The sequence below is a fragment of the Melanerpes formicivorus genome, unplaced genomic scaffold, assembly GCF_026170545.1.
Source record: "Melanerpes formicivorus ecotype bairdi unplaced genomic scaffold, bMelFor1.0.p_v2 SCAF_90, whole genome shotgun sequence".
NCBI classification, from domain to species: Eukaryota; Metazoa; Chordata; class Aves; order Piciformes; family Picidae; genus Melanerpes; species Melanerpes formicivorus.
In genome coordinates, this window is record NW_027142442.1 from 263,628 (window position 1) to 286,348 (window position 22,721).

At 41.2% G+C, this 22,721-nt stretch overlaps 1 protein-coding gene across 4 annotated transcripts in view; it reads left to right on the forward strand.

Moving 5' to 3' along the window:
- MIPOL1 (mirror-image polydactyly 1) overlaps positions 1-22,721 on the forward strand; it is a 224,678-nt gene that overhangs the window by 40,287 nt on the left and 161,670 nt on the right. For all 4 annotated transcript variants that reach the window (XM_068165582.1, XM_068165581.1, XM_068165584.1 and 1 more), the window contains 3 exons: positions 14,714-14,900; positions 16,502-16,643; positions 18,443-18,548. In XM_068165582.1, the coding sequence (XP_068021683.1) occupies positions 14,714-14,900; positions 16,502-16,643; positions 18,443-18,548 (435 nt within the window). The remainder of the gene's footprint in view (positions 1-14,713; positions 14,901-16,501; positions 16,644-18,442; positions 18,549-22,721) is intronic.

Sequence of the window (22,721 nt, forward strand, 5' to 3'; positions counted from 1 at the left end):
GAGCGCAGCTAACTTCAGAATGTCTTGAAATATGCTTCATGGAGAGCAAGATCTATTGTCAGTAATTTTTATGTAGTCATGTGGAAGGACTTTTAGAAGACCTCTAGCAAAAGTAGAATAAGTTGGTTTGGTTTTTTTTCTCTAGACACCTTTGTTGCTTCTATTTTAATAACAACTAGAAGGAAGCTGAAGTTCAGAGTGGAGATGTAATAATATATATATATATATATGTTAAGGATTTCCATTGGAGTCTGAGAATTCACCTGCATCTTCAGTAGACCATTTGCTCTGAGTAAAAGGTGCATGTGCAAAATGTCTTACTAGCACTTTATGCACGTTGACCTTTCTTTTCTGTCAGACAGGATATTTTTCTTCACTTCTAAAGCTGTAGCTTTATGGGATTTTATTTAGAACTGTAATTCAGCAAAGCCTTAGTTGTTTGTTTGCTGTAAAGGGAGGTTGAGTACATTTGGATAAGAGAATTTTCAGTATAATTAATGGGCATCAGGAAACATGACCCTGCCTAGATAAAAGGGAGTTCTGGATCATTAAGATTTAGATAATGGAAGGGGTTATATGTGAAAAGCAATTGTCCGGGATGACAATAGCCAAAGAAAAATGGAGTGGGAAGGTTTACTTTGTTTTTAGCTGGTTTAGGAAACATAAGCACAGCATGCTTAGTAAAACTCCAGCAGACACTATGTTTGGAAATTATGTAATAACTCCATATAGGCTGTAATGATATCCTGAAACCCTGTATTTAAACTAACCTGAATTACAATGAGAGATAAACAGAATATTTACCCATCCCTTATGAGCTGCTGCTGATATGTAAATTTATTCTTCTACTTTGCACAAATATACTTTTGAGCTACTGCTTAAACACTTCAAGGTCCTTAGCCAAACAGTTTTAATGATGCCTCCAATATTATGAAAGTGTGACATTTGATGAATGCCTTGTATAGTTGTGATATCGGGGAAAGTGTAAACAAAAAACGCACATCAAGTCATCGTGCAACACCTAGATAATTTATAATTTTACTGTTTATATCCATCTTGACATTTTTTATCTGCCAAAGGCAGGTTTCATTTGGAATCTTAATCTGAGATTTATTTGGTGGATCTGGAAATCATAGCTAGAGTTCCCACAGGAAATGGTCCATCTACCAACAGATTAAATGGCAGTCCTGCAGTTGTTAAGGGAGCTCTGCATTTAACACACATGCATACTCATTCAGTCAGCACTGTGGAGAAAAATTAAAGTAGTAACCCAGGTTTAGGAACAATGTAGCTAAAAAGTCCCATATTTGCTGAATGACAAAGGGTTATATAGCAGCATTTCATTTTATTATTCGTGCTTGAATTTCTTGTTTGCTTTGTTGAGTCTGCTGACGAATACTAATAAATGCCTGCAACAATCCAGACGAGAGATGCCTGGCAACAAAGCTATGCGGTGGACCTCCCTGATCTTCTCCAGTTCACAACCTGACCTTTTGAAAAATTGGCTGGGCTAAGCTGCAGAATTTGGGTGTAATGGTTATTGTTAACTCCAGCTTTAGGATTTATTAATTTGTGTGATCAAGACTTACCTATACTTCAAAGTTTCAAAAGACCAAACACAATCATCCATCCATTAGAACTAACATTGTGTTTCAGTGAATCCCACTTAGTATCTGCCGAGAGATTCTGCTGTTTTGATGCATTTGGAATATAAAAATGCCTTTGCAAGTGTGAGAGCAAGCCAATGGAAATCTGGTGTCTTCTCAGAGACTAATATTTTTAAATTGCAATATGTTAATGAATTGCAAGCAGAGGGTAGAATGCCAAAGGAAACGTCTGATATTTACACATTAATAAATGCATCACGATTAACTGCAGTGAATACCACAACAATAATTGGCTGGGTCTTTTAAAGAATTGTAAGTGGGTTTCTGTGTTTAAATATTCACCAATTTGTACACAGTTGCTGCCTAGATGCAAAAGAGGAGGGCAAATGACCTAGTGAGAGAGAGACAGACAAGTGAAACATCATTGCTAAAATGATTGGAATCCTCGGAGAATTGTAAGAAAATTGCCCTTGCCACAGTAACTTCAAATGTTCTTGATCTCCTTCCCAGTTTATTTCTTTATGAAGGATGGTAGCAGGGTTCTGCACAAGTACAATAAATAAATAAGCATTGAAAGTAACACAGATGTTCCCCCCCTGCTTAAATTGCTAGCACGGAATGAATTCACTGCTCTCCTTTGAGAGCCCTTTAAGGAATTAAAACCCAAATGGTTAAACTTCTGAGTTTTCTTTTAGCAGACAGAATACTTTCAGTTTCATGTATATGAAACTGATATTATGATGAGAAATGTTTTCAGTATAGAATCTGTAAATAAAAACACTGTGTGTTGTCAGAGTAGGTACTTCCAACTTCAAAATACTAGGCATATACACAGTTGTTAAATGGTGATGGCTTATCTCATTCATATCCTAATCATCTGCAGAGTATGTTGCCAGATTCTTTCATAAGCTATTAACAAAGGAGGACCCAGAGTTTAGGTAGTTGTAATTCTCAATTGCTAAGGCAGATAACAGAGTATAATTGGAACATTCCTCGGCGTGAAATGGCACCATCTTCCTTTTCAGTCCATTGTACCTGTAAATCATTCCAGATAACACATCTTAAAGCTGAAGTGGCAGGACTGATGAACAAATTCACACAGGCTTAGGGTAACTCTTCAAACTATACTCCACTGAGCGTTGCAATAGATGTCAATTAATATTGCTTCTTTACCTTACAGTAGTTTGAACACATTTTAGTTCCTTCCCAATTATTGTCAGAATTTCTGTCATTTAATAGAAATAACGATGAATTCACTGTTCTCTTTGAGAGTCCTTTGAGGAATTAACACCTAAACCATTAAACATCTGAGTTTTCTCGGTATTTTAGCAGACAGAATATTTTCAGGCCTCTTCTGTTGTTGTCCTGGGCTATAAAGCAAAACGAAGACATTAATACAAAAATGTAATTTAGGTTATTCTTGCTTCATTTGCAGAGAAGTTTCTCAATGAGTTCCTGTAAGAGCACATTCTTCTCTTTGGCTGTGATTTTTGGACAACTTAAGCTGTAGCCAGAGATTGTACTGTTCAATTCACCTGGCTGGCTTCTAAAAGAGTTGTAGCTGTTTGGAAGTTCTCTGTGTTCAAATGACAGTCAATTTCTGCTGCCTACCATTGAAATTACACAAAGTTTGTTTATACTGTGCACTGCACACTGTCTTCTAATATAGAAATACTCTGCCATGTGAATGAAAGTCTCTCATTATAAAGGACTGTGGATGAAGACTGATTTAGTTATTTGAAATTTCTCTTCATGTTTTGGTTGTGTAAATGTTACTCTATAATTATAAGTAAAAAGGGGGGGGGAGAGGGAGGGGTGTCTTGAAGTCCACTTGAAATTGGTTGCCAAAGCCTCTCTGACAGAAGAGAGAATTTAAGGGGAGACAGGAGCAGGAGTGAGGTACAGCATGGATACAGTGCCTTGGACTTTGGTTTTACTTCGACCATGGCTTGCTCAATGACCTCAGTAGTTACTTCATTACTGTGTGCCTCAGTCTTGATTGCTTTAAGCTGACTACCACAACGCTTAGGCATCCCTTATAAATTATCTGTGAGAGCTTCCAGAAAACGCTGCTCTGAAGGCTTATTTCAGTGAATCTCTGACATTTGCTTCTTGAAGTAAGAAGTCAGTGTAAAATCCAGGACCTTTCCGAGTAAGAGTTACTTAAAAGTAAGTTGATAGTCCTCATTCTTCTGAGTTGACCCATGGTGCTCTCAGCAGAGCCCACAGTGACGTGTCTTTGGGGCACCGATCACTCAATGCATCTGTGTGTTGATTTCCTCTTTGTTACTGCCAAGGGCTTGGCTGATTGTATGTGGCATTTTGGTTGGGCAAAGTACTGAGAAATAAAAAGAGTTAGCTTTGTATTGCAAAACTACTCTGAGTTCAGTCTTCACTTGTTATCAGGTTCCTGTGACTGCCATTCTGACATGCTACAGAAGAGATTTAGTGAGATTCATAGGCTCATAGAATGGTTTGGGTTGGAAGGGACCTTAAAGATCATCTAGTCCAATCCTCCTGCCATGGGCAGGGACACCTTCCACTAGACCACCTTGCTCAAAGCCTCATCCTACCTAGCTTTGAAAACCTCCAGGAAGGGGGACAGCTACAACCTCCCTGGTCAACCTGTTCCAGTGTCTCACCACCCTCACTGTAACGAATTTCTTTTGAATATCCAGTCTAAATCTCTTCTCCTCAAGCTTCAAACCATTCCCTCTCATCGTATCATAACAAGTCCTTGTAAAAAGTCCCTCCCCACCTTTCTTGTAGGATCCCTCAGGTACTGGAAGGCCACTGTAAGGTCACCCCAGGGGCCTCTTTCCTCCAGGAAAAAAGTTGGCCCAGTTTTCTTCAAACATTAGAAAAAGTGGCTTGAGGGGACAGCCATTTGCTATTAGTTGCAGGTTATTGATTCTCAGGACTCTGCACTGGAGGGGCCTAGATAACTGCTAACATGAGTAAATCTGTAATAAGTCCAAAGATGAGTAAACCTGCACTTTTCCCTGTTTGTTTGTTTTGGAGAAAATGTATATTGACCTTGTAGTTCTTGTACTGAGCTTTTGTAATTGTTTTGCAGAAACAGGAGAATTAAGTACAGCATCTTTTCTTGGGATTACCTCCGCAATGTTGTTTGCAGATTGTGGGAAAGATTAAAAAGTAGTGAGGAAAAGGTCAAAAATGGCAAAGACCCTTTGAGATATACGGGTCTTGTGTTTGTGTCAACTCAAATACAGCTGAAAAAAAGAAATAGCAGGCAACCTGAAAATGCAAAACAACTTAATAGACTCTTTTCTTTCCACTTAGGCAAAGCAATAGAATCAGATTTCTTCCCACAGCCTCATTTTCTTTCTTTGCACGTTTATGCTTATAAAATACTCTATTTTTGGTTTCCTATTCATTTGCAGGGTTTACACCTTTTAATCATTCAGTAAAGGGTTGAACTGTGGAGCAATCTGAGCTTTTCACAGTCATTGTGCTTAGTAGAATCTCTAGTAGTTACACCACTGGGTGGCAAAAAGGCTGACTCATCACTTTCAGCTCATCAAGGAATATTCAGCCATAGAACTAATTTCATTTGCATAGCATGAAAAGTTAGTGGCTTTCAGGCTCATATTTTTTGCTAGACTTAAATACTTCATTTCTATTCATTCTGTGTTCCTAAGAATTCAACTCCAGTGGCATTACATATTATGAATTTAACTAGAATAGAATAGAATTAACCAGGTTGGAAGAGACCTTTGAGATTATCGAGTCCAACCTATCATCCAACACCATCTAATCAACTAAACCATGGCACCAAGTGATCCATGCAGTCTCTTCCTAAATACCTCCAGTGATGGTGACTCCATCACCTCCCTGGGCAGCCCATTCCAATGGCCAATCACTCTTTCTATGAAGAACTTCTTCCTAACATCCAGCCTAAACCTCCCCTGGTGCAGCTCGAGGCTGTGTCCTCTTGTTCTGGTGCTGGTTGCATGGGAGAAGAGACCAACCTCTGCCGGTCTACAACCTCCCTTCAGGTAGTTGTAGAGAGCAATAAGGTCTTCCCTGGGCCTCCTCTTCTCCAGGCTAAGCAATCCCAGCTCCCTCAGCCTCTCCTCATAGGACTTGTGCTCCAAACCCCTCCCCAACTTTGTTGCCCTTCTCTGGACATGTTCCAGCAACTCAACATCTTTCCTAAACTGAGGGGCCCCAGAACTGGACACAGTACTCAAGGTGTGGCCTAACCAGTGCAGTGTACAGGGGCAGAATGACCTCCCTGCTCCTGCTGGCCACACTATTCCTGACATAGGCCTGGATACCATTTGCCTTCTTGGCCACCTGGGCACACTGCTGGCTCATGTTCCTCCTACTATCAACCAGTACCCCCAGTTTTTACATGAAGCTATAAAAGTTGCTTTCTGTTAGTGCAGCAATTGTCTTTTCCTGACAGCTTGTTGGAAGACTTGCAGTTGCGTGTGCATGTGTGTTGTCATACACACATGCCCAAGAATGTTCTGTACAGAAATGTTTGTAATACTATCAACAATAAAAAATAAGGTCAATATAATTTGAAAGTCGGCAATAAAGAATAGCAATTAGTCTGCTGAAAATAAAAAGAAGTTTTCAAGTAATGCTTTTGCTTCACAATTGTTGCAGCAAGTTGAGATAGATGCATGGCTTTTTGTCAGGGGCAAGAGCAAGCATGTTTAGCTTGTAGAGTAGGATAAAATGGAATGGAATGGAATGGAATGGAATGGAATGGAATGGAATGGAATGGAATGGAATGGAATATAATAGAATAGATCAGGTTGGAAGAGACCTTCAAGATCATCGCATCCAACCGATCATCCAACACCACCTAATCAACTAAACCATGCAACCAAGCACCCTATCAAGTCTCCTCCTAAACACCTCCAGTGATGGTGACTCCACCACCTTCCCTGGCAGCCCATTCCAAAGGGCAATTTCTCTCTCTATGAAGAATTTCTTCCTAACATCCGGCCTAAACCTCCCCTGGCACAGCTTGAGACTGTGTCCTCTTTTTCTGGTGCTTGGAAGTGTGTCCTTTTATTCTTGTGTGAATAGTTTAGTTTGATATGGGGGTGGGGTGGCTCTTTCCTTTGACAGTTTTGTTGGAGAATGAATATTCCCTCTTGCAGTGTGAAAGTCAATGGTTTTGGTATAGTAGAAAGATGCCAAAAGTAAAACCACACATAGAAATTGAAGCTGAGGTGGTGTTTGGAGTGAGAAGCAAAAGACATGCTTAGCAGTAAATGAGAGTTTGTCAGTCACTGAATTTGGGGAGGTGTTAGTAATGGAGGTTGCTCTTAGTTCCTCAAGTATAACACACTGCATTTTTTTCTAGTGTTCTCAATCTGACAGTGTCACGTAGGAGTAAGCTACTGAGTTTACAGTCAGCTTTGCTCGTGCTCCCAGAGTGTATATGGCTCATTCTCTTCCTTCCTGGTTTTGCTCTTTTTGCTATTCAGCCTCTTACTGCCATCCCTCTAGGGATTCATTCATGCAGTCTTTTGCAGACAGATGAGAATATTCTTTGTCTGTGCTAGAGACCAGCTTCAAACAAACACTAGGAAGCTATAGGTAGTAAGCATTAAATGCTACTACACTCGAAGCTGATTTGGAGCACCAAGGGCTTCCATATTCATCTGCAGGCATATCTGTAGCCAGCCATGTGTTTTGTGGTGCTGTGTGCATGTTCTGTGTTGTGTTTTGTTTGTTTTCCTTTTGTTTGTTATTCCACAGAGATCCCCTGCAAACCTTGGAGCTGATCAGTGCAATTTAGCTTAGTAAGGTGGTGAAAGAATACAGGCAAGGGATATATCTACCCAGTTTATTCTGGAGGACTGCTGAATATGCTGGATGGTATAACAAGGGTTGCTACTGTCTCTTTAGCCTTCTAGGTGGATTTGCACCTCTATGCACTCACATCTTCTACACTTCTTTCCATATTATCTGTGCAGAAGTCTCTAATGCTGTGCGTTCCCTGATCTCGCTGCCAGTCCCCTGCTTCTAAGAAGCTATGTGAAATAGTGACTGCCTGTAAAAATGTGTTAGGTTCAATGTTTTTGCTTGACTTTTTAACTACTCCCAGCTTAACAACGTTGAATTCTGTCCTGCCTTTACTATTTCAAGCCATGACAGCATTATCTTCCCCTTACGTCCCTCACAATCAATTCCCAGCTTTAATTCGAGCGTCTTTATATTCCTTCTTCCTAACATTTGCTTTTCTTTCCCTCAATGTGAACAAGCTATTCATTCAAGATAAATACATACAGCAGATCAGGTGTTCAGCTTCTCCCCATAGTGAAATATTAATCTGGGCTGCTGAACTTGTCCTATTTTATATCAAAAATAAGTAGTTTAGTATACTCAAGGACCAGAATCAATGGCGATGCCACCACTTAAACTACAGCATTTTTACTTCCAAAGCTTGCCCAGGCTGTTTTACCCTTTCTCTGATGTTCCTTGTGCAGCCTGATTATTGCAAATGCTACTTGCTCCCCAGTGTGTCTCTGCAGCATTGGTAATTAGGGCACAACACAGTTTGCAGGAGGTACGAGGGAAAGCATTGATTGATATCGCCACTTATTTTAACAGCATTATAAGCTACCATGTGCCAAGGCCTGCATTACCTGGGGTGGGGCTACATGGAGAATGAAGTGGCTTTAAAAATAAAAGTATCACTATGCCCAAAGGTCTGACTGTATTCAAAATGTCTTCCCCAAAGCATTCTACAGACAGACTTAGCATGCTGACCTACAGGAAAAAAAAAATGCATTACAGCTTTATTAAACAAGTAAAAATCTCTGACCTTAATGCCCTTGGGCAGAGTGTTTCCACTCCTGAGTGGAGGGGGGTGCCATCATCTTCTCTCATACAAAGCCAGTGGGAAAAACCACCAGATCCTCTGTGTTTCACCTAACATTTCCGGGAATGCCACTTACAGACTTGCTGTGATGCTGCTTAGTCTTACCCATGTGCTTGAGGGAATTGAATGTGGATGAAAAGATGTACTGCAAATGTAAGTTGCTTAAAGAAGCAGCATTAGCATTAATAAATGCCAACACAGGTTTAGTCCCATTCTAATACCTTTCTTTTTTTTTCAGCTGCTGTAACTTACAGTTGAAGGCATAAAAATGGCCTAAAGATTTAGCCTGAAGTTGTGCTGCTAATCATAGAATAGAATCATAGAATGGGTTAGGCTGAAAGGGGCCTCCGAAGGTCATCTTTAACCCCTTCTGCAGTAAGCAGGGGCATCCTAACTAAATCAGGTTGCCCAGAGCCTTGTTGAGCCTTACTTTAAGTATGTGCAGGGATGGAGCCTCAGCTACCCCCCTGAGCAACCTGTTCCAGTATTCCACTGTTCTCATGGTAAAGAACTTGTCCCTAACATCCAATCTAAATCTGCTCTTCTGTAGTTTGAAACCATTGTTCCTTGTTCTACCACTCCAAGCCTTTGTAAACAGTGCCTCTCCAGCCTTCTTGTAGGTCCCCTTCAGGTACTGGAAGGCCACTATTAGGTCTCCCCTTCTCTTCTTCAGCCTTCTCTCTTCAGGCTGAACAACCCCAGCTCCTTCAAGCCTGTCTTCATAGCAGAGGTGTTCCAACTGCCTGATCATTTTCATGGCTGTCCTCTGGACCAGATCAATCAGGTCCATGTCCATCTTGTGTTGAGGGCTCCAGAGCTCAAGGTGAGGTCTCACCAGAGCAGAGTGTCAGAATCACCTCTCTGGATCTGCTGGCCACTGTTCTTTTGATGTAGCCCAGGATGTGTTTTGCCTTCTGGGCTGCAAGGTCACACTGCCTGCTTATGTTCCATCAGTATCCCCAAGTCCTTTTCCTCATGGCTGCTTTCTATCACTTCATCCTCCAGTCTGTATTGATAGCGAGGAGATTGTTCTGACCCAAGTGGGGATGTCCCTGCTGACTGCAGGGACGTCAGAGTAGATGACCTTTGGAGGTCACTTCTGGCCTGGACCATTCTATGACCCTGCACTTGGTCTTGTTGAACCTCATGAAGGTCACCTGGGCCCTAATGCAGATCTTTACCTCATCATGCAGACATCTTTACCTTATTCTGTTTCTGAGGTTTTAAAAATAAACCAATAAATAGATCTGTCTGCTGACTTGCCCAGAGCTTTTCTGCTTGTTGGGAGCTCATATTCAAGATGTTATAGACAGGCTGCTGTGGCTCATCTGACCCTTTCCCACTCATTACTGCTCTTCCATGTGAGCACCAGTGACACCATTGTGGTGACCTGGGAAATACTACATGTGACTATATGGCTCTGGAGGTGACGGTTAAGGGTGTAGGGACCCAAGTTGTGTTATCCTTTGGAGGAAGACTAGGTAAGTAGGTGAGGCCTTCCACAAACAAGTGGAAGAAGCCCCATGTTTACAAGTCCTTGTCCTCAGCAGGGACTACAACAAAGGTAATGATCTGCCAGAGCCACAACAGCTAGGCAAAAGTGATTCAGGAGGTTTCTGGAGTCTACTGATGACAACTTCCTGACACAAATGTTTGAGATCCTAACATGGAGAGGTGCTCTGCTGGACCTCATACTTAGAAACAAGGAAGTCCTAGTTGTGGATGTCGAAGTCAGGGAGCAGCCTTGGCTGCAGTTACCATGATGTGATGGGAGTTCAGCATCCTGTGCAGAGGAAGCAGGACAAAAAGCTGGACCTCAGCTGTGGATGTCAGAAGAACAGACAGGCTTCCTCAGAGATCTGATGGAAGAATGCCATAGAATACAGTACTGGAGAGAAGAGGCATCCAAAAGAGCTGGTTGATATTCAGGGATCACCTTGTTCAAGGTCAAAAACAGTCTATCCTGACAAGCAGAAAATAAAGCATGGATCAAGCAAGATGTTGTTTTCCTTGACTTTGATAAGACTTTGGATACTGTGTCCTATAACATCATAAAAGAGAAGCAAATGATGGTTAAATAAGTAAACAGTGACATTGATTGAAAACTGGCTTAATAGTGCCCAGTTGCACGAAGTCCAGTGGGAGGCAAATCACTAGTAGTGCACTTCCAGAGGCAAAAATGGATCCAATCCCATTCAATGTCTTCATTAACGATTTGGATGATGGATCAGAGTGTACCCTCAGCAAGTTTGCTGATGATACAAACCCAGGAAGAGTAGTTGATACACCAGAGGGTTATGCTGGCATTCAGAGGGACCTCAACAAGTTGGAGAATTGAGCAGAGAGGAACCTTGTGAAGATGAGCAAGGGAAAATGTCAAGAAGCCCTGCACATGACCAGGAATAATCCCATGAAGCTGGAAATGAAGGACACCAAATGGCTAGAAAGCAGCTCTACAGAAAGGGATGAGGATCCTTGCACTCACAGCAAGCTAGCCAAGCTGCATTAAGAAGAACATTGCCAGCAAATCAAGGGAGGTGATTCATCCTTTCAGCTCAGCACTGGTGACATCGCATATGGAGTGTCAAGTCCAGTTCTGAACCCCATAGTACATGAAAGAGATGGGACTTACTGGAGCAAGTCCAGCAAAGAGCCACCATTGGATTGGGCCATCTTATGTATGAGGAAAGACTGAGAGTTGAGATAGCCTAAAAAAGGGAAGAGTTGAGGGAGTGGATCTTGTCAATATGAATAATACCTGATGGAAGAGAATGAAGAGGAAGAAAAATCCAGACGCTAGTACCCATTGACAGGACAAGAGTCAAAGAACACAGATTAAAAAGCCACATGACGTTCTATCTGAATACAAAGAAAACCATTTTTGCTGTGAGTGTGATCAAACACTGGTACAGGCTGCCTAGACACATTGTAGAGTCTCTGCTTGTGGAGCTATTCAAAAGCCATAATCCAGTGCAAGTTTCTCTCAGTCACTGTTCTTGAGCAAGGGGCCTGGACTAGATGATCTCCAGTGGTGCCTTTCAGCTGCAATGACTGTGACCTCTTTTTAAAGCCTGGCACTAAAGGCACCAAATTCAAAAAACAGGAACTGAAAAGAAGAAGAAGTTGTTCAGTTGATCACTCTGATGCTAAAGGAATAAAATCCTTTTTAAAAACTTGTCTCATTGTAACTGTGGTAGCCAAGGTCATCTAATCTTTTTTAGCATTCTGGAGTGAGAAGGTTGTTCTTCTCTGCCTTTCATATAGTGTGGGCCAAAGGGGAGTGCAGTAAAAAAGGAACAAAGGCTCATGGCAATAGAGTCATTGGTTATTGCAGCAGGTAGCACTGGACTTGGTTTCTTGCACAGAATGCAACACACTTCACTTCAGGCACTTCAGATATATATAGCTTATAAAAAATTATGCTCTAGAGAAGAAGGTCAGGAAAAGTTCTTATGGCAAGTAAAAGGTTGCATTTCCCCTTCAGTGTGTGAGAGTATAGTTTGCAACTATATATATACAGAATTAACCAAGTTGGAAAGGACCTTTGAGATCATCAAGTCCAACCTATCACCCAACACCATCTAATCAAATAAACCATGGCACCAAGTGCCTCATCCAGTCTTTTTTAAAACACTTCCAGTGATGGTGACTCCACCACCTCCCTGGGCAGGACATTCCAATGGCAAATCACTCTTCCTGTGAAGAATGTCTTCCTAACATCCAGCTTAAACCTCCCCTGGTGCAGTTTGGGACTGCGTCCTCTTGTTCTGGTGCTGGATGCCCAGGAGAAGAGACCAACCTCCTCCTGGCTACAACCTCCCTTCAGGTAGTTGTAGACAGCAATAAGGTCACCCCTGAGTTTCCTCTTCTCCAGGCTAAGCAACCCCAGCTCCCTCAGTCTCTCCTCATAGGGCTTGTGCTGCAAACCCCTCACCAGCTTTCTTGCCCTTCTCTGGACTCGTTCCAGCAAGTCAACATATTTCCTAAACCGAGGGGCCCCAGAACTGGACACAGGACTCAAGGTGTGGCCTAACTAGTGCTGAGTACAGGGCAGAATGACTTCCCTGCTCCTGCTGGCCACACTATTCCTGATACAGGCCAGGATGCTACTGGCCTTCTTAGCCACCTGGGCACACTGCTGGCTCATGTTCAGCCTACTATCAACCAGTATCCCCAGGTCCCTTTCTGCCTGGCCGCTCTCCAGCCACTCTATCTGAAGTGGGAGGAATGGGCAGGATGATGCTTGATGGATATGTAGATTCAATGGAAGCATATTTCAACTAAGCAAGTAGTGAAATTCAGAGTAGGAGAGGATTCCAGATTTTGCCCTTATGTGCTGCTGATCCCAAGCTGGGGCAGGTTCTTAGATTATACATAGTGAATTTTTTAGGGCTTGTTTCTTTAGAAATTCTTGGTACTTACTGTAAGGAGAACCAAGAGGTTGAATGCAGCAGAGTTTTTAAATGCAGCAGCACTTGAGAGGAAACCTCTGATCCAAAGCCTGCAGGATTTTGAGCCAGTGAACAGCTGTGTGCACTTGCTCAAGGAATCCAGGTGACTGTGGGCTGTGTTCAGTTTCTGCATCGGCTGGGATCTGAAGAACATGGTACTGAAAGTAGCATTAGGTTATAGTTGGTAACAAATCAAGTTCATCAAGTTATGGTCGCCACATTTATTACTCCTCAGAACCAAAGATCCTGATACACTATTGACTGTTGTTCCTCTAGTACAAAAATCAGCGGTTATCATTTAGAGGAATGGTGAGAGCAGATTCAAGTGGATTTGTGCTGAAGCAGGTAAGGAGAACACAGATGAATAGAGGGTCCAACAGCATTTTCCTCAAGGCAGTAACTCATAGCTATGTATGGGAACACATTAAACTGACTTCAGCTAATCCACACGTCATCTCTTTGTGCCTTGAGGATGTTTCCTGTGCCACTGCCTTTGTCTTTTCTTCTTCAAGGAAAGAGTATTCTATAGCAACAAATGTTAATGAGTGTCTTCAGTGTTTTTTGCTTTGAATCTGTGCTTTTTGTGTCTTACATGCAGCATGATACCTTGATACTGATGTGTATTTCTGAGCTATTTGTAGATGAGAGCAACTGTATAGTTAGTTTCTTATTATTTTTGTGGAGGGAGGAAGTAATAAGTTGGATCAAAGAATATATACCCTGAAATTTATCAAAGATGTTTGGAAACACTAACATTATTAAATGAGCAAAAGCTCCAGTGTTTGTTCTCCACTAATCTAAATGAAAGAATGAAGAATATATGCACTTTTTCCCCCATTTGCAGCTTTTTTTAGGCTTCTTCCTTCTCCTTTTTTAATATAGTTCTATAATTAAAACTTACTTGTTCTTACTTTATGAAAGAATATTCATGGTATGCAGGTCTTACTTTCATTTAAGTACCTTGATATCTGAAGTATGTCCTAAAATAATCTAGTATCCAAGCTTAAGAGAACTCTCACAGCCAACATTTTAATCAGATCATTTTTCCCTTTGGCACAATTTGTGCTTGGCATTCTTCAAGTTCTTTAGTTGTATGAGCCTGTGACTTACACTCTTCAGGAGTCAATAATGGGGCCTTAAATTTATCATTGTTAATAACAGCTTGCTGATACTCCTTCTGTAGCCAAAATAGATTTGAAAAAGATCTTAATAGATTTCCTGGCCTACAGAAGAGATTCATCATGTCATGCTAGGTTAGAGCTGATTTGTGTAAAAGATAGGTAGATAATTTCCTAGGGTCAGCATTTTAAGCAGTCATTTAAGGGAAGCGGTGCTGATTTTTTCAGGTTTCCATGAGACAAATCCAGTAAATAGGTTGTAACACTTACATCACCATGTTCATCACATGAGGGTGGTGAGACACTGGAACAGGTTGCCCAGGGAGGTGGTAGAAGCCTCGTCCCTGGAGGCTTTTAAGGCCAGGCTGGATGTGGCTCTGAGCAACCTGATGTAGTGTGAGGGCTCCCTGCCCATGGCAGGGCAGTTGGAACTAGATGATCCTTGAGGTCCCTGCTAACCCTGACAATTCTAGGATTCTATGATCTGTACTCTAGGTAACACAGCTCTTGTTCCTTAGTGGGATCAGGAAGCTGTGAATCTGCAGCTAAAGTACTTTCTTCCTTTCTGCCACGAATGAGAATATAGCGAGCCATTTTCAGATGAGAAATCTTGACTCTGTGTCCTTTCTCCAAATGAAAAATATCTTTGCTTCTATTTCCAATTAGAAACACACAACTTGGAACAGAAGAAAGATGACTTCTGTATGGAATTTCTGTGTCATCAGAGTTCTCAAAAAAAGACAGAATTTTTCATGCAAGCAGAAGCTGAAGCACCAAAATGTTCAGATTCACTGGTAACCAGTCAAAGAAGAGGAGTCCAAATCAGTTATAATTCCAGTCCTGAAGAACCAAGGTAAAAGCCTTATCCTTTTCTATACCTTTTCTAGATTCAAATTATAGACAGCATGCATACTTACTTTTAGATAAAGATAGGGGAAATTATTTCCCATCTGACAATGAGTAAGTCAGCTTTTTATTTGGACTCATCATGTCTGCACTTCTTTGCTTGAGGAAGGCAGCATACTGAACAGAATAGGAAAGGGTGATCAAAAAGTACTCTCTCTGGCTATACACAACAAGCACAATGTAGCCTGAGTAGGATGACTGAGCAGGACGAAGAGCTGTAATATCTTGTGGGCAGTGTGTGATGGGAATCTGGAGAAGGGTAAATGTGATTGAAAAGTGTAATGCAAACTCTGAAGGGGGGTTGTAGCCAGGTGGGGGTTGGTCTCTTCTCCCAGGCAAGCAGCACCAGAACAAGAGGACACAGTCTCAAACTGCGCCAGGGGAAGTTTAGGCTTGAGGTGAGAAGTTCTTCACAGAAAGAGTTGTTAGCCATTGGAATGTGCTGACCAGGGAGGTGTCCCTGGAGGTGTTCAAAAAGGGGTTGGATGTGGCACTTGGTGCCATGGTTTAGTAGTCATGAGGTGTTGGGCGACAGGTTGGACTTGATGATCTCTAAGGTCTTTTCCAACCTTCTTGATTCTATGATTTTTAGGCTGTCATTAATTTTGGTAATTTTTTTGTCTTTAATTTCCATACTGAGCCATATATGTGTAAGATCCTAAAACTAAGGACTAAAAATCACTTGTAGTAGGTACCGTATAAAATGCACAGTCTGTCCTTCCTCAAATAGATTGCAGTTGGCATATGAGAGCAGAAAATACCTCATATCCTCCTTATAATCCATTCAGTTGCTTGATTTTGCTGCCATTTTATAAGTGAGGTGATAGAATCATATAATGCTTTGGGTTGGAAGGGACCTGTAAAGGTCATCCAGTCCAACCCTCCTGCAGTGAGCAGGAATCTTTAACCAGATCAAGTAGCTCAGGTCTGAGTTCCCTGTATCAACAAATAGCCAGGGAGCTTTATAAAAGACTTACCTTGAGACATAATTTTTGTGACCATTGATTCATGTCTTAATTACCCCCATCTTTGGCATACAGTATGGAATTCCTGTTGTCAATTATAATATTTAGAATGACACTTTAGATGAAGATGAATTCCGAGATCTTGTCTTCTGGATATTCTCATTTCACTTCATGTGGAATTTTCCATCCTACCAAAAGAGTTTGTTTTCTTTTAACCTGAGCATCACTTTCCTTACCTTATCAGTCTGTGTTAAGCATGGGGTTCTAAATATTTTATTTCCTTAAGCATTTTCTGTTTATAGGTTTCATAACCAATTTATATTCATCTGTTTTGTGCCTTGGTACTGTAGTACATTTATTTACTATTCCAGACTTACAGATCTTTTCTTTTTTTTTCAGAAGTAAAGATTTAAGAAGTGATAGAAGGGCATCCCTTTTACTGGCTATTTAATGCATTTGCAGTGGTTAACAAGTTTTGATAATTTATTTCTGTGTGTTTTGTTTGGCCAGGGGTGAGGGGGCAAGGAACTGGTTTTGCATTATTTTTCTTTCCTTCTTTCTTCTTTTTTTAAACCCCTCCTAGTCACAGCACTGTAGAAAGAAAAGCTAACAGGATGCTTCCTGAATTTCAATCCTCATGGAAGGATGCTGCAGAGTTAGGTGGAAAAACAGAAGCTGCATTCCTTCTGAAAGAATTGGACACTCTCAGAGCCAAAAATAAAGAGGTACTATTAAGATATTCACATCACAGTGTTTGCTCTTTTATGGTTATCTTACAGAACATGTGTTTTAACCTGTTACTAATTGAGTTTTGTTATTTATTTGAGTGCACCAATCAATAGATTTCTGGTCATTTTGGATTCTTAGTATCTGCTTCAATGCTGCTTCCCTGGAATTAAGAAACAGTCTTTCATCCTGCACTTTGGCCTTGTTAATCAGCTATGGGTTCTTGCACCATGGATGAAAACCAAGGAGAAGCAAATTCAAGGCCAGGATTTCAGTAATAGAATCTGGAGCTTGTGCTTCTAGACATGTGGTCCAAATAGCAAATGTGCCCTAAGATGTCCTTTTTGTTGAGGGGAAGAAAATTTCATCCTGTTTGGGCACTACGTTGCTTCTAGCATTAGTAGCAGTTTCATGTGCCTAAACAACAGAACAGACTGTAACCCTTCTGTGAAGTATCATTGAATATTCCATGGCAAGCTCAGCCATCTATCCAAGAACAGATTTAGTGAATTCCCAGGCTCAGCTCGTGAAAAAGTATCAGTTTTCTTTTTTGGTGATGCATACAAAAATGGTGTATTTACACCACAGTGTCTTTAGGCCATAATGTCAGTATTTTTGGTAGGAAATAGGCAATTCCTGCAGACACCACCCACATTGTATTTGATGTAATTCATAACTTCCTTAGCAAGAAGAGGGACCTTGACAGACTGGAGAATTGGGCCCACGACAACCTTATGAGGTTCAACAAGACCAAAGGCAAGGTCCTGCATCTGGGTCGGGGCAACCCCAAGCACTGATATAGGCTGGGCAGGGACTGGCTTGAGAGCAGCCCTGAAGAATAGGACTTGGGGATGCTGGTGGATGAGAAGCTCAACATGAGCCACCAGTGTGCACTTGCAGCCCAGAAAGCAAATCACATCCTGAGCTGCATGAAGAGAAGAATAGCCAGCAGGTCAAGGGAGGTGATTCTCCCCCTCTACTCCACTCTGGTGAGACCACACCTGGAATACTGCATCCAGTTCTGGAGCCCCTATTAAAGGAAGGATCTGGACATATGGGAGTGTGTCCAGAGAGGGGCCACGAGGATGATTAGAGAGCTGGAGCACCTCTCCTATGAGGAGAAACTGAGGGAGTTGTGGCTGTTCCGTCTAGAGAAGAGAAGACCCCGAGGAGACCTTATTGTGGCCTTCCAGTATCTTAAGGGGGCCTACATGAAAGCTGGGGAGGGAGTTTTTAAGGTGTCAGGTAGTGATAGGACTAGAGGGAATGGAAAAAAAACTAGAAATGGGTAGATTCAGATTGGATGTTAGGAAGAAGTTCTTCCCCATGAGGGTGGTGAGACACTGGAACAGGTTGCCCAGGGAGGTGGTAGAAGAAGCCTCATCCCTGGAGGTGTTTAAGGCCAGGCTGAATGGGGCTCCGAGCAACCTGCTCTAGTGTGAGGTGTCCCTGCCCATGGCCATGGCAGAGGGGGTTGGAACTAGCTGATCCTTGAGGTCCCTTCCAACCCTAACAATTCTGTGATTCTATAAGAACTACAGCTGGTGGTATCTGAGGAGAAGAATCTTAAGTAAAAATAATGGCACACACATTGCTGCTTGCCTCACGGAGCAAGACAGGCACAGTAATGAAAGAGATATTTGTAACATTTGTCCTTTCAAATAAATCTAATTGTTTGAACTTCTGTTGTATTGCTTAGTGTTTGTAGTTTGGGGGCAAGAAGCTCTTATTTAAAAATTTGTTGTAGTTGCCTGTTTCAGCCACGGAAGAATCTTAACTGTCCATGTGTTCATTTCAGCTGCAAGATCAGCTCTCTGAAAAGGACCAGGAGCTGAAGACAATAAAACTGGACTTAGAACTGCAAGAGAGAGCGACAGAAGCTAAGATTGCAGAAAAGATTGCAGGTACAGTAGAGAAGCATTTAACAGATGGCTCGCACAGTAGCCACGGTTGCTATATGACGTGGCCCAGTGAACGTTAGCTTTATTTGCTAAAGGAGGGAAGATCTGGCTTTTTTTTTTTGCTTCTTTTTTTTTTTAATGTGTGGCTGTTTAGAGTTGCTTGGAAAATAGGTGGCTTTAACATCCTGGTACTGGTATTAGCAGGAGCTTTACCTGTATTCATACTGATTTGGGCATTAAATGCATTGTTAACACCATGTCAATCCAATCACAAAAAGGTTGTTTGTTTTGTTGGAAGGTCCTGAACAAACAAGGGGAAATAATGATTACCAGTGCCTCTACCTTTCAACCAGCAGTTCAAATACCACTTATTGTTTTAGCTTGTTCAGAGCAATACTACCCCCTTCCCATGAATGGAGATAGTCACACGTTCACCTCAACAAGAGACCTCTGCTGTTCTTGAAAAAATCTGTTCTTCTGGTAGTTAGAAAGAATTTTTGTGTAATGATGATTTGTATCCAGTGAATGAAGTTCATACAAATTCCCACAAGGAAAGGTTTTTAAGCTTATAGTTGGAGGTGAAGGCACGCTTACATTTGTTAATTGATATTTGAGGAGTTACACAGGACTGAAGGCAATTTCTGAAGTAAGGAAGATGAGTACTTTTGTTGTTGAAAAGTGACTGTGTGAAGAGTGTACCTGGAGAATAAAAAATACTGAGGATTTTCTCCATATGATCTAAAAAAAAAAATGAATGAGAGTGCCTTTATGAATTTGTTGTATCAGGATGTTTTTTAATCAATAAGTTGCAAGCTAGGAAACTTCACATACTGTTAATAGTACTAATACCTGTATTTAAAATGCTAGTACTGAAGGGAGGAGGAACTGTCTTTAGGAAAATGGAGCAGAAAACTTCTCCAGCTGAAAAAAAACAAAGGGCTGATTTCACACTTAATGTCAGAGTCCTGAAAATACAATATTCTCTGAATATCATAGATGGAAGAGAGAGTTCCTAGGATGGGAAAGACAAGTCTAATCTGCATACTAGTAAACATAACTTTATTCTTCTTTCATTTCACATTAACTGCTTGCCTTATTTTCAAAGAAGAAAAATTTGCGCTGTGTATCACGGCTACATCTAGCAGCCAAGAGCTAATGCAAATTGTTTGGGTTGAATGCCAAGCTCTGTGTTTGTTCCTGGATGTTTGCTCAGATTGTGACTTCTATACCTGTAATAGAGAAATATTTTCTTTGATATAGGTGTTCATTGCTTATTAAAATCTGGAAACAAATGTGTATCAAAAGGTGTGTCAAAGCCACATTCATTCTCACTTTTATGGATACAGTTGGAGTATTTGCTAGTAAATTGGTTTTTTCCTGCACTACTATTTAAGCTTTATGATTCTGTCCTAAGCATAATACTGTCTTCATAGAATCATAGAATGGCTTAGATTGGAAGGGGCCTTAAAGATCATCTACACCAACCTCATCACCATGGGCAGGGACACCTCTCAACTGGACTCAGCTACCCAAGGCTTCATCCAACCTGCTCTTGAACAGCCCCAGAGAGGAGGCATCCACAACCTCCCTGGGCAGCCTATTCCAGAATCCCACCAATCTCATACTGAAGAACATTTTTCCTAAGATCCACTCTAAACCTACTCTCCCTCAGCTTCAAACCATTCCCTCTCATCCTATTGCTGCACACCCTTATGAAAAATTCCTCTCCAGCCTTCCTGCAGGATCCCTTCAGGTATTGGAAGGCAGCTGTAAGGTCCCCCCGAATATGATAAAATAATCATTTTTAAAAGGAAGAATAAGCTAAATTTTAATGAGAGCTACAATGTGTGATAAGGATGACCTTAAAAAAAACCAAAAAACCACCCACTTTTTTTTCTCCTTTTAGTAGTTCAAGAAGTATAAAATCCTTAAATGCAGAGAGACAGGGCAAGAGGCTCCTTACTACTTCAGCTGTTTCCAGTACTTTTAATATTTCAAGTATTTTTGCTTCCTGGCTTGCAGTTCTGTTGCCAAGTTTGGGTAAATGGTTTGAAATCCGGAATGATGTGAACCCAACTGAATTTGTGGGGATCTTGGTGTCTCTCTCTCCTAACAGCCTTAGTGTGAGTTCTAATGGACAAGTGGAACCTCATAAAGACTCAGTGTGTTTAAGGGACAAGCTTTTCCCCTTGTGTTAAGTCCTTTGAGGAAAATAGAACACATGCTGCTGTGATTTCATGTGGGTAGTTAATGTTTAATTGCTGCAGTGGATAACACATGGCTGGGTGAAGCTGGTAAATATGGGTGTTCACATTTTTATTATTACTTAGTACTGGCTCTACAAAATTCATATTGTAAAAGCCATCAGAAAGGTGCACTGTTCAAATATTATCTACTGTGAGGAATACTGCAATTCTATTTTAAAATATAACCCTCTAATTGATGGGTTTTACCTGAAAAAGTCCCGTGGAAAGAGCAGGTAAGCTGAAGGTAAAGACCATTTTAAAAGGAAGCTACACAAGTCTTCAAAAGTAAATAACCCAAATCTTCTCGCTTTGTGATTTTTACTGTGCTCAGAGGAAGAAGTGAAAAACATGGAATTTTGTGAAATCACAGAATTGCTTCAGTTTAAAATGACCTTCAGGATCATCCAGTCCAACCATTATCTAACTCGGCCAAGTCTGGTGCTAAACGGTATCCCTCAGCACCACATCTCGGCTTCATCAGAGAGTGAAAGGGGAAAATAGTAGAGTTGAGCAGAAGATGCACATGATGGAAGAAAGCTTTTAGTATTCTATGCAATAACTTATTTTGGGAAGGTGTTTATTTTCTATTTTTTTACTAGCATGAAAAATGTGGTTTAGAGTTTCCTTATGTCCCTGTCTCTGCCTAGTAGCTATAGCTAAGGAAAATTTAGGAATTTGATGGTTTGGTTGCAGGCTTTTCATCATTAGAGAATATTGTTTCTGGTGATCATACTTGCCACAGGTTCCTGCAGCTTCTTTATTATTGGATATGCTCTTGTCATAAGCCAGAAAGTACTTTCACTGCCTGTCATTAAAAGAACAAGACCAAAGGTGGAGGCAAAATTGGGACTAGGATAACGTAAGGGAAAAAGGGAACACAACATGCAAACTGGCTATGAAGAAGAGATAAATCTTTTCATGCAGGGCCACAGAACTCTGATCTGTTGAACAGAGAAGGGAATAGTGGCACTCTGTCTAAGGGAGTGGAATGAGGGAAGGACCATGCATCTTCTGAGGACAGGCAGGAAGACAAATGTGGGGATTGAACCACAGCCAAAGACGGAGGCATTACAAAGGAAAAGAGAAGAGAAGAGAAGAGAAGAGAAGAGAAGAGAAGAGAAGAGAAGAGAAGAGAAGAGAAGAGAAGAGAAGAGAAGAGAAGAGAAGAGAAGAGAAGAGAAGAGAAGAGAAGAGAAGAGAAGAGAAGAGAAGAGAAGAGAAGAGAAGAGAAAGAGAAGAGAAGAGAAGAGAGAAGAGAAGAGAAGAGAAGAGAAGAGAAGAGAAGAGAAGAGAAGAGAAGAGAAGAGAAGAGAAGAGAAGAGAAGAGAAGAGAAGAGAAGAGAAGAGACCTTCAAGTTCAGACTTCAAAAGAATTAGCAGAGAGAACAAATCCCACTTAATGAGTACTTTCCTAGCAGAAGAATTAATTAATCAGGGGCTATGTAGGAACTTACAGAGGAAAGAGAGGATTGAGTGTGAGAATTGTAGAGCATAGTGGTAGCCTCTCTAGACTAGGAAAAAATCAAAGCTCTCTCTTCTCACATTATCTCCCACCATTAATGCAACAAAGTATGCAAGAATTGGCATCAGAACCTCATCTCTTGGAATATTTTTGTTGCTATCACAGTGATTCCATTGGAATGTGCTGCCCAGGGAGGTGGTGGAGTCACCATCCCTGGAGGTGTTCAAGAGGGGATTGGACGTGGCACTTGGTGCCATGGTTTAGTCATGCGGTCTGTGGTGACAGGTTGGACTTGATGATCTTTGAGGTCTCTTCCAACCTTGGTGATTCTGTGATTCTGTGATAGATGTTGGGACTAAGAATGAATGAATGAAAATATAATAACAATATTTCTTCTTAAACCCTTTTTGTAGCAAGGGCCATTCAGGGGTGGGAGAAGGATAGAGGGGGTAGGGTGAGGTGCGAATA